General features: G+C 35.7%; 1 protein-coding gene across 4 annotated transcripts in view; it reads right to left on the reverse strand.

The window, feature by feature from the left end:
• Window positions 1-8676: 8676 nt before the first annotated feature.
• The window catches only part of NBN (nibrin), a 50968-nt gene continuing 46627 nt past the window's right edge, over window positions 8677-13017 (reverse strand). For all 4 annotated transcript variants that reach the window (XM_060610854.3, XM_060610853.3, XM_078441692.2 and 1 more), the window contains 2 exons: window positions 10060-10109; window positions 8677-8862 (listed from right to left, as the gene is read on the reverse strand). In XM_060610854.3, the coding sequence (XP_060466837.3) occupies window positions 8832-8862; window positions 10060-10109 (81 nt within the window). In that variant the 3' untranslated portion in view covers window positions 8677-8831. The remainder of the gene's footprint in view (window positions 8863-10059; window positions 10110-13017) is intronic.

Raw genomic sequence — 13017 nt, forward strand, 5'->3', positions numbered from 1 at the left:
TTCACACAATGGACAACAGCCCAGGACTGATTTTTAGAACAGAAGAGGTGAGTTATACAATTACCCAGACTGCCCGAGGGCATTTTCCAAACGGACGCTGGAAGTGGTGTCTCTAGATGGAAGAAAACATTACAGTTTAGGGTTCCTTGCTGCAATCTGATGAGGTTACTGGAGAGGAGGGAGGTGCACACAGAAGCAACTCCAGAAATCCGGATTATTCTCTTAAATGTGTCTCAATGATAAACAGTACAAGGTGACGGCCCAAAAGGCCTGGCAGAGAAGAGCAACATCAGCTGAAACTGAAGAGACCTGGATGCACGCAGTTCTGTGAGACACTGGAGTTCTGTACAGAGTAACAAGACCTTGCTGATCCCCCAGGCATTCAACAGATGCCTCAAAAAAAGGCCAGGCTTTGGGAATAGTTACTCAAGTCCAAGTTAGCCTAAAACTAAAGACAACAGGATCAACTCGATCTGCCAATAAGTTAACTGCCTGCCAGCACAAAACTGACACTCTTTAAAGGAAGACAACAAATGCAGATTCTCAGCAACATCAAACACACAACAAAAAATTATTGGGTATGAGGACAAACAAGAAAATATGGCTAAGGAGAAAAATATAAATATAAATTGTATATATTATATAAATATAAAAAATATAAATTATATATATGTATTATATATATATGATTATATTCAGCATTGTAAAGGAAAAGGTTAACAATGAACAGGTAGTGAATCTCAGAAAAAAAAAATGAACACTGTATAGCTGAAAGATACATTCTGAAATGAAAAACTGATTAGATGACCATAAAAATATACAAGAAGATAAGATGAACTTGAGGGCAGATTAGAAACTCCAAACTGAAAGCACAGAGGTAAAAGGATTTAAGAAACCAACAGACCTAATAACATAGGATAAATAACAAGGGGCCTAACATGTACAGCTGGAATCCAGAAGGAGAAGAGAGACTAGGGCAGAAAAATACATGTGGAGTAATGAAAAATGTCCAAATTTGATTTCAAAAAAAAAAAAAAAAAAAAGCACAGATCCAAGAAACTCAAACCGCAAACAAGACAAAGGAAATCTCACCTATGCATATCACTATCAAACTGCTGGAAAACAGAGTGGAAATTTTAAAAGCAGACAGGAAAAGACTCATTAACAATTACAACAAACAACTGACCAGAAAAAACGTACTGAAGACAGTGGAGCAGTGTCTTTATAGTGCATAAGTAAAAACCTGTGGAGCTTTATCTACATAAAATTCTAGATCCTTTAAATTTTATGAAAGCTTAGAAAATTTGACTTCAGAAGACCTGCACTACACAAAATATTAAGTGAAGTTCTTCACATTGGAGGCACATGAGATCTGATGAAACATGTATCTTCATGAAGGATAAAAGAGTGCCAGAAATAATTTAGGCCCCAGAAAAATAATTTTTATTTATTTAAAATCCAATTAACTGTTTGTTGAATGTCATAGTGTATAACCAGAAACAATAGAAAGCAAATTTAAGATTTAGGACATGGATTAGTAAAATATAATTACACCATAAATAATGGGATAGGTGGAAGTACATATTTAAAACACACATTATACAGGCATAAATGGTATGTTAAATTAAAATTTTTTTAAGGTTTACTTTTCAGAGACAGAGCATGAGTGGGGGAGGGGCAGAGAGAGAGGGAGACACAGAATCTGAAGCAGGCTCCAGGCTCTGAGCGGTCAGCACAGAGCCCAACGCGGGGCCCGAACTCATGGACCATGAGATCATGACCTGAGCTGATGTCAGACACTTAACCAGCTGAGCCACCCAGGCGCCCCATAAATGGTATGTTATTTAAGGTAGGCAGAAATAAGTGTATAACCTTACAACAGTAACCTTACAACTGTAAGAATCAGTACAGAATTAGACACACCCTAATGCTCTTGTCTCAAGTCTCTCCCTGAAAGAAGCCTATTTGCGTATTATAAAAAGCTGTAGCCTAAGGGTCAGGCTTCTAATTTATCTTGCACCTAGGGAGAGACTGCCATCCTGCTTAGAGACTAGGGAAGCCAGCAGACACCATGCCTGCATTCTCCCTGTAGCCCAACCCAAATCACTAACCTCACTAGAAGGAGCTTGTGTTCAGGGGTCACACAGGATTGTAGCTAAGAAGAAACAATTCTTAACTAGCTACTCCTCTCTACGTTCAGCACAAAAAAAGACAAACATCCAGCTCACAGGTCCATGAAAGCCAGCCACTTGAATACTTTAAAATACTTCTGAGGGTCCAGCTTCTAAACAGCCTGCATCCAGATGCTAAGATTCTCCTCTTTAGGACACTTACAGAACTTGGCACACCCTCAACTATGTTATCTAATACACAGAAATCAACACAGAGTTCAGGAAAATGAAGAAATATAGAAATATGTTCCACATAGAATAACAAGATAAAAATTCAGAAGCAGACCTTGGAGATTAGTAATTTATCTGATAAAGAGTTAAGATAATGGTCACAGAGATGCTGACCAAGTCAGAACAATATGTGCAAAAAATGATTATTTCAACAAAGAAAAAAACATCACAGGGCTGAAGAAGACAAAACTGAACTGAAAAATTCAACAGAGGGGTTCAAAAGAGACTAGAATAAACAGAAGAAAAAGTGAACTTAAAGATAGGACAGGGAATTAATCTAATTAGAGGGGAAAAAAAAAAGAATGAAAAAGAATGTAGACAACTTATGGGACTCATGGGACCAAGATCTGCATTATAGAGATCTCACAAGAAGAGCTAAGGAGACAGAAAGCTTATTCAAAGAAAAAAATATCTGAAAATATCCCTAACCTGAGGAAAGAAACTGGCATCCAGATCTAGGAAAACCAAAAAGTTCTTTTTAAAAAAAAAAAAAAAAAAAAAAGTCATTTAGAGAAAGAGACAGCATGAGCAGGGGAGGGACAGAGAAAGGGGAGACACAGAATCCCAAGCAGGTTCTGTGCTGTCAATGCAGAGCCTGTTACGGGGCTCGATCTCGTAATTGTGAGATCATGACCTGAGCTGAAACCAAGACTTGGATGCTTAACTGACTGAGCCACCCAGGCACCCCAAAAAGTTCTAATTAGAAGAAGCTCAAAACACCCACAAGAACACATTAAATAACTGAAGAGTCAAAAGTTGAAGAAAGAATCATAGGATGCCAGGATGGCTCAGTTGGTTGAGTGTCTGACTTTTGACTTCAGCTCAGGTCATGATCCCAGGGTTGTGGGATTGAGCCCCTGTGTCAGGCTCTGCGCTGAGCATGGGGCCTGCTTAAGACTCTCTCTCTCAAAAAAAAAAAAAAAAAAAAAAAAAAAAAAAAAATCTTAAAAGCAGAATGACAAAAGTCATTTGTTACTTACAAGGCAACCCCCTACAAGATTATGAGAATTATTCATCAGAAATATGACAGGCCAGAAGGGAGTAGAAAGACAGATTTAAACTGCTAAAAGAAAAAAAAAAAAGTGCCAATCAGGAATAGCCTACCCAGCAAAGTTGTCCTTCAGAATTGATGGAGAGATGGAGTTTTCCAGATACAAAAACTGAAGTTTATGGTCACTCAACTAGCTTTACAAGAAATGTTAAAGGGACTTCTTCAATCTGAAAAGAAAGAATGGTAATTAGTAACAGAAAATAAAAATCTCACTGGTAAAGGTAAATACATAAATTGAAAATAATGTTGTAATGGTGATAGGTAAATCACTTATAAATCTAGCACGAATGTTTAAAGACAAAAGCAGGGATGCCTGGGTGGCTCAGTTGGTTAAACATCTGAAACTTGATTTCAGCTCAGGTCATGATCTCACCATTCTTGAGTTCAAGCCCCTTGTTGGGCTCTGCCCTGAAAGCATGGAGCCTGCTTGGAATTCTCTCTCTCTCCTCCCTCTCTCTCTGCCCCTCCCCTGCTCTCTAAATAAACATTTAAAAAAAGATGAAGGATTTTGTAAAAAAAAAAAAAAAAAAAAAAAAAAAAAGTAAAAAAATAGGTACAATTTGTTAATAGTTACACAAGGTAAAAATATGTAAACTGTGACATCAGAAACAGCATAGAGGAAGAGTAAAAATGCAGAGTTTTAGTATGCATTCAACTTTAAGTTTTTATCAGTTTTAAATATACTGTGTGTCTATAAGGTATTTTATTTAAGCCTCATGGTTTACACAAAGCCAAGAATCTACATTAGATGTGAAAAAGATAAAAGGAAAGGAATCTAAATATACCACTACAGAAAATTATCAAACCACAAAGGAAGAGAGCAAGAAGAAAGGAATAAAGGAAATATAAAACAATTTACAGAAATTAGCCAGGTAACAGCCAAATGACAATAAGTTCACACGTATCCATAATTACTTTAAATGTACATGGTCTAAATCCTTCAATGAAAAGACATAGAGTGGCTCAATGGATTAAAACAAAAGAAAACAAACAAGACCCAACTACATGCTGCTTATAAGAGACTCCTGTCAACTTTAGGGACATACACACTCTGAACATGAAGGGACAGGAAAAGCTATTCCATGCCGATGGAAACAAACAAAAAAAGCAGTAGCTATACTTAGATAAAATAGAGTTATATCCTGAGTATAAAAAAGCAAAAGATCATTATATAGTATTAATGATCAATCCAATAATAACACATAACAGATGTAAATACTTATGCACCCAACATAGAAGTAGGATATATATAGGCTATAAATATATCCTATAATATATAGGATACATTTAATAGACTTGAAGGAAGAAATGGAAAGCAATACAGTAACACTAGGGGACTTCAATGTAATCGATAGATTTGACAGAAAATCAATCACAGAATATGGAGCTGAGGTGATGCATGAGATTAGATGAATTTAAACAGACATTTACAGAACATTCCATCCAACAGCAGCAGAATATATATTCTTCTCAAGCACACATGAATATTCTACAGGGTAGATCATATATGTTAGACCACAAAGCAAGTCTTAAAATTTTTAAGATTGAAATTCTTGTATCAAGCGTCTTTTCTTATCACAATGTGAAACTAACATTCAATTACAAGAAGAAAATTGGAAAACTCACAAATAGGTGGAGATAAGGCAGCACACTACTGAACAACCAATGGATCAAAGAAGATATCAAGAGAAATGAAAGTACCTTGAGACAAATTAAAGCATAAAGAAAGCATACCAAAACTTATGGGATGCTTTCTAAGAAGGAAGTTCATTATCAGTAACTGCCTGCACCAAGAAACAATAAAGATCTCAAACAACCTAAATTTATACCTCAAGGAAACAAAAAAATAACTAAGCCTAAAGTTAGTAGAAGGAAGGAAACAAAGATCAGAGCAGAAATAAATGAGACAGAAATACAAAAGATCAATGAAACTAAGGTTTTTTTTTTTTTTAAGGATTAACAAAACTTTAGCTAGACTTAAAAAAAAAGACACAAAAAAGTTACATTAGAAATCAAAGAGAAGACATTCCAACTGATACCATGTAAATATAAAGGATCATAACAGAATATAATAATGATAGGCCAAAATCTGTAGAATTTAGCAAGAGTGGGTAAAATTCCAGGACTATACAATCTAAATATGCAATCATAAAGAAACAAAATATCTGAATAGATTAAGTATTACTAAGGAGATTGAATCAGTAATCAAACATCTCCCCAAAAAGAAAAGCCCAGGACCAGGTGGTTTTACTGGTGAATTCTAGAGAACATTTAGAGGAATTAAAACTAATCCTTCTCAAACTCTTCCAAAACACAAGAGCGGAAAAAACACTCATTGTTGAGGCTAGCATTATTCTGATGGCAAAAGCAGAAAATTACACTGCAAGAAAATACAATTACAGGCCAGTATCTCTGATGAACATAGATGCAAAAGTCTTCAATAAAATATTAGCAAACCAAATTCAACAATACATTAAAAAGATCATACACCATGACCAGGGATGCAAGGATGGTTCAACATTGGCAAATAACTCAATGTGATACTTACCTTTAAGAAAATCAAGAATACGAGAAAAAAAAAAAAAAAAAAAAAAGAAGAAAATGAAGAATACAAACCAGTCATCTGAATAGATGCAGAAAAACTATTTGACAAAATTCAATATTCATTCATAATAAAAACTCAACAAAGTAGGTATAGAGGGAACATACCTCCACATAATAAAGCCATTCATGACAAGCCCACAGCTAACATCACACTCACTGGTGAAAAGCTGAAAGTTTTCCCTCTAAGATCAGGAGCAAGACAAGGGTGTTCACTCTCACTATCCTATTCAACATACTATTAGAAGTGCTAGTTAGAGCAATCAGGCAAGAAAAAGAAATGAAAGGTTTCAGAATTGGGAAGAAGTAAAATGGTCTCTATATGCAGAAACATGATTTTATTTAAAAATACTAAAGACTCAACAAAAAAACTGTTGTATCAGTGAATTCAGTAAAATTACAGGATACAAAACAAAATTAACTTACAAAATCAGTAGCATTCTGAAAAAATAAGTAGATCCCATTTGAAATGGCACCAAAAACAAAATACTTAGGAACATTAACTAAGGAACATTAACTTAGGAACATTAACTAACATTATCTACTCTTAAAACTACAAAATACTGATGACAGAAACTGAAGATACAAATAGAAACGTATCCTTTGTGGAGTGAAGAATTAGTATTGTTAAAAGTGTCAATACTACTAAAAGGCATCTAAAGATTCAGTGCAATTCCTATTAAAATTCCAATGGTATCTTTAGGATACCATTGTAGGAGTATTGTAGAAGAAAAAGCACTCCTACAATTTATATGGAACCACAAAAGACCCCAAATAGCCTCCCCCCAAAAAAATCCTAAGAAGAACAAAACGTTAGGCAACACATTCCCTTATTTCAAGCTAGATTATAAAACTATAATCAGTACAACAGTATGGTACTGATATAAAAATAAATACATCAAGACAAATATAGAATCAAGATCCCCAAAATAAACCTAAGTATATATGGCCAACTAGTATTTGCCAAGGGAGCCAAAAACAGTCAATGGAGAGGGGTCTCTTCAATAAAGAGACTGTTATAATTGTTATAATTGGATATTCACATGTCAAAGAAGAAAGCTTGGACCCATACTAAAACTCTGAACAGCCAAAGCAGTCGTGAGAGGGAACAAAGCTGGAGGCATACTTCCTGATCTCAAAGTATATTACAAAGCTATATTAATCAAAATTATTTGCTATTGGCATAAAAAGACACGTGGATCAATCAAAAATGATAGACCAGAAATAAATGCATTTATGCTCAATTTTTGATGAAGGATCCATGAATATATAACAGGGAAAAGATAGTCTCTTCATAAATGATTATAGGAAAACTGAACAGCCACATGCCGAAGAATGAAACTGGACTACTATCTCGCTCCATACACAAAAATCAACTAAAAATGGATTAAAGACTTAAATGTAAGACCTGAAACCATGAAAACTCCTAGAAGAAAACATAGGAGTTAATAAGCTTCTTTGTATTAATCATGACAATGATAAGTGCAATTAATTACATCAACCTAAAAAGCTTCATCAAAAGCAGCCATCAACCAAACAAAAAGGCAACTTATGGAATGGGAGAAAATATATGCAAGTCATATATCTGATAAGGGGTTAATATCCTATATAAAGAATTCCAACTCAACAGCAAAAAACAATCCAATCTAAAAAACAAGCAGAGGAGCTGAATAGACCTTTTTTCAAAGAATATATACAAATGGCCAACAAGTACATGAAAAGGTGGTCAACATCAATAATCTTCCATGAGGATCTAGCAATAGTACATTTATTCTTTTTATTTTGATTGGGGGGGGGGGGGGCAGCAGGAAACAGGCAGAGAGGGAGAAAGAATTCTAAGCAGGCTCTGCACCAGTAGTACTGAGCCCAATACAGAGCTTGAACCCACGAACCATGAGATCATGACCTGAACCAAAACCAAGAGTTAGACACTTAACCGACTGAGCCACCCAGGCACCCCAAGGCTATTACAATTCTAATGTACAAGGTTGTCTTTATACAAAATTTGAAAAAAGGCATTTTTTTCTGTCTCCCTTTAACATGGAAGACAATCTTATCACTTACCCTTTGCAGATAGGAAAACTAGGACTCTAAGAAGCTCAAAACAGAGGTACACCCAGCTCAGTAAGATCACCAAGTAAGTCTTCCCATTATACAAGCTTGAAGAAGTCTTCCATATTGTCTTTTCTAGTACTAGAATGATATGTGGTGACATCTTCATCACGGAAATCCATTTCATTTGGGTCACTTCAGCTCAAGGAAGGCTATGGTATAGTGGGGGGGGGGGGGGGGGGGGAAGTATGCTCTGATACGTGTATGATCTTCCAATCTATTCAGCAAGGTGCAGAACAGTGTATATATTATGCTATCATTTTTGTAGGAAATTACTGAAAATAATATGCATAAAAATTTTAATAGGAAATCTCCAGAAAGACTCATAAGAAAGAAGCATCGTCGTAGAAGGGAGACTTTAATTTCTTATCCTTTTATAGTTTTAGCATTTTGAATTGTGACTATGTTAAGTATTCAATAAGTAAACAACCACGTTTAAAAATGAAAAAATTACCATAAGACATGAGATGACAAAGACTGGAAACTGAATAATACTGTCACACACAAAAGAAATGGGAATTCTGTGCATTTTATTCAACAAATCTAGGGCCTAAAACATTTGTAATTTAAATCTCTTCTATGTACTTTACGTATATATCCTAGAGGAAAAGGACATAAATGCTTGATGGAAATGTTTTCCTGTGACTTCTTCATAAAATCCTCAGTTATCTTCTCCTCCTTACATTAGGATTGTATCTGCAAAGAAAAAAATAAAGTTAAAGGATTAGATAAATGATGGCATTTCTTTCACTTTTAAAGTTAAAGAGCTTTCAAAATATAGTTACACTCTGGCAAACAATGAGCATGCCAATTTTATCCTTAGGATCATACATTAAGCACTGATATTTTTACTTTCTTTTATCCTTTTGATGTTGGTTGGATGAATATTTGGTAAAAATAAAACATCATCAACAATAACAAAAAGTCCTGTAAAAGCATTAAAATAATTAATGAAAACAGTTTAAAACTAAGTATGTTTCCACCTTTCCCAGTATGGCTTCAGACTCCTCCAACTCCCAACTAAAGTATAACATCTGCATAAGAGAGTATAATGAGCCAAAAGTAAGACTTATTTATAAAATTTTCTCCTACAGTATTTCAACAAATTTAGCTGGCAACCATATATTCTCCTTTAACTACTTAAAAATCAGCACCATATGTCACCATTTTCACCAATGATATATAATGTTAATAGTAAAATTAAAGAATCAAATTGGCTGCAAAACAAACTCTGAGACAGTACTTCTCGGTTCTGCCTTTAAGTAAATTTGGGAAAATGTTATTCTCCCCTAGCCAGTATCTACCTAGCAGTAGGAAAAGTAATTTTATTTTATACTATTTGTGAGTATTTGAGAGCTAATTATTATAAGGTTTCCGGCCTGCAGGAATGCTGAAAATGTGTTAAGTCAGAATTAAATTATAATCATCCATTATAAAGCCTCTAAACCTCCCACAAAAACCTGATTTGAAACTCTAATCCAGCCTCTTGTTTTTATGCTTGTGCCAACTAAAACTAAACAAATGCTCTGGTATTTTGTCTTAACTCAAAACCCATTCATTCATAATTCTACTCAGAGCTGAAAATCTCACAAATGTATCCAGCCAAATTCACCCAGTGCGGGACCCTTCTTTTGCATGAATGCCCCCATACAAATTTTAAATATCATGTGATACAGGTTCAACTGAATCAACCCCAAACCTCAAAGACATATCTAGCAAACCTAATTAAGAGGTGCTCAAAGTAAAAATACATACACTAAAAACAAAACATTATTTAGGTGAAGGGACTAAACGTCTATTTCTAAAGTCAGAAGAAATGAAAATTTAATCTCTGAGTAAAATGGTATTTTATATACATCTCAAAGATTCAAGAGAAAACAAATTAAACTTTACCTAAAGAGATCATCAGCAAGTGACTCTTCTTTTGCATGTTGATTTTGTACCTGTCAAAATTGACACAATATCAAACATTTGTTTAACGACAAATGTATGGTTCATCAACTGCTATATACTGGGTAGTCACAGTTATCTTTGAGATTTCAATATCCATAAGGTCACCAGGTTTACGAGTTCTTGCCTCTACCAGTATCTCCCCCATTCACCAGATCCTCTCCATTTTCACTTCCTGCCAAAAATTCTGCAAATGTTCTCTAATTAAACAGCATTCTCCAGTTAATCCCTTCCCAAAGGCAACCGACATAAGTATATATTGCTAGCTTATTGAGTTTTTAAATATTTTTTTCCAACAAAACGCTTTAAACAAATTAAGTGTTTTGCGGTCACAGGACTACTGAAGGGGCTGAGATGGCAAAATCTACCCCCATCTTCAACCAGAGCAGCCTCCAGCTGCAATGGTTTTCTTCCCCAAGGTCCCAAGTCAGACTCTGAGGCTGATGCTTAGTTACTTCACTGACAAAAAAGTATTTTCAACATAAACTTGCCAAACTCCTAATGAACCGCTGAGAGGTAGGAACAGAAAAACTCTGTGCTGGGTCCCTCTTTCTAAAGTGTAGCTATGATCCTACCATGTGCCATTCAAAACCCTTCAGTGACTTCTTCCACCTACCAAAGGAAACACAAACTCTTGAGTTTGACCCCTAAAATGGGAAAAGACCTTCATAATCTGGCTCCATTCTACATTCTCAGTCATTTCTTACCTCCCTCTTCATAAACCCTGTATGTCTGTTAAAACTCAATCACAAAACAACCAACCAACCAGACTCACCTCCCAACAAATATCTCATCCCTCTCTGCTTTTGTTCATATTTTTCTCTCTGCCCGGAAGATTACCTCTTTTCTTTCCCTCTTCCCATATCTGACAATCTTTCAGTGTGCATTCATTCAATAATAATTTAGGGCCTACTATGTGCCCAGGAACATGTTCACCTCTTTACCAATGATTATCCAATCCTCTTCATTTAAAAATAACGTCTGCTATGAAGAACCCCCATAAAACTTCAGCTCTACAACTCAGATTTGTCGTATCAATTTCCACCCTGTATCATATCTTCCCTAAAAGACCAGAAGTTCCTTGAATGTACATACTGTTTATTTTTATGTTAATAACTTACATTTGTGTATTTCCAGACACTATCTTAAAAGTCTTTATAAAAAAATCTCATTTAATCTTCATATAACTTCATTACTACTATTAGACTATTATCCTAGTTTTAACCAATAAGGGAACAAAGAGTTAGGTTAAGTAACTTAAGGTTGTCGTATGAAGAACAGGATTTGACCAGGTCTTCGTAAGTAAGAAGAGCACCACCAAGTCTTAACAGGCTATTACAGAGCTTCTGAATCTGTGGAAAGGGCCTAGATGAAGGACTTGCAGGGATTCTTCCAGAATGGTTTTCTATTCATACAGGGAAATATCAAAACGAAATTACATCTTTCCACATTTTCTAATAGGTATAGCAGCACATAAATGGGAAGATAATGATTTTTATCAAGGAGCTGTCAAAAAAGTGGATAGTATCATTATCATAATTATCCTTAAAGGCTTCCCGGCAGGGATGCTAATTTTAAAGTTATAATAAAGAACAATTGTAAAGAAAAATCAGCTTTATTTTATGTGTCTTAGTAGAAACATTAAGTAAAATAGTATTAAGAAATAGAAATCCTCATATTACTGACATTTTTTTAAAGGTTTGGGAGAATGACATCTCCAGTCTTTCAAAATTCCAATCAGGTTGGATAATGTCTCAAAGAATTATTATGTTTAATGCACAGAATGAAAATATCCTAAACTGAAGAACACTTCAGGAACAGATTCAGTGATTATGAAAAAAAAGACTGGTCTACAGCAGAAGCACCAAAGGAAGAACTGACAAAGAATGAAAGAAAGGCAAAAGATACTTAAGAACAGTGGCTGGGACCAGCCTGGGGAAGTATGATGTCAAAGCAGTAACATACTTCTATACAGACAGTGTAGTTGCACAACAAAGTCAACTCTATTATCTTAAAGAGTGAATCCAACCTAGTTCACCTAAAATTGTTCTAGCAAAGAGAGATTTGGTGGAATAAATCTGGAACACAGACTCTACTAATTCTAATCAAATAAACAAAAGACCGAAAAAAGTCAGCAGCTACACTGTCATTCTCTCAACCCTCCCCGTCCAAGAACAAGTAAAACCTTACAGCCATAATAATCAAGGAGCCACAGCCTTGAAAAAAGTGGCCTGCAAAGAACCAAAAGATTGATGCAGATGTTTCTAACACTGCCCCAGCACATGAAACAATGCCACAGAACTAAAACCAACCTGAGAATGCTTACCAATACTCCAATTTTGGGAAAAAGCAGCCTGAGCAGGCAAAAGAAAACACCGCTGGTGGGCTGCTGGGAAGGGACAAATGGCACGGGGAAGTGAGTGGTACTAACACTGACCAGGCACAGGCTCCACACATCCCTGACAAATTAGGTAAACAACCTAAAATGGCAGGTGATTGTCTTCTGGGAGAAGATACACTCCCTGGTACACATTTAATTCCAACCCCAGGAAAGCGATGCACAGGTCCAGCTGAGCCTTTCCTTTCCTGGATTCAAAGTCTCCAGGCAACAGAAACCAGATGCGACATGCACTGCAGCCCCAAGCACACTGCCACACTGACGGTACAGAGGCACGAGGGTCATTCCGTTCTCCACCAGAAAGCTAAGAGCTCGGGTAGAAGTAATTTCAACTACATTCACTTTTTGCCTCACAAACTGTCTTTAGATTGTAATCCCTGCATAAAATAGCACAGGATGCTTCGCAAAGCAAACAGTATCTGGACAGGGTATTTCACTCCAAACAGCTGCCAAGATCATAGAAAACCACAAACTGCTCCACATACCAAAGGGGAAACAAAGGA

The sequence above is a fragment of the Panthera onca genome, chromosome F2, assembly GCF_046562875.1.
Source record: "Panthera onca isolate mPanOnc1 chromosome F2, mPanOnc1 haplotype 2, whole genome shotgun sequence".
Classification (NCBI taxonomy): domain Eukaryota; kingdom Metazoa; phylum Chordata; class Mammalia; order Carnivora; family Felidae; genus Panthera; species Panthera onca.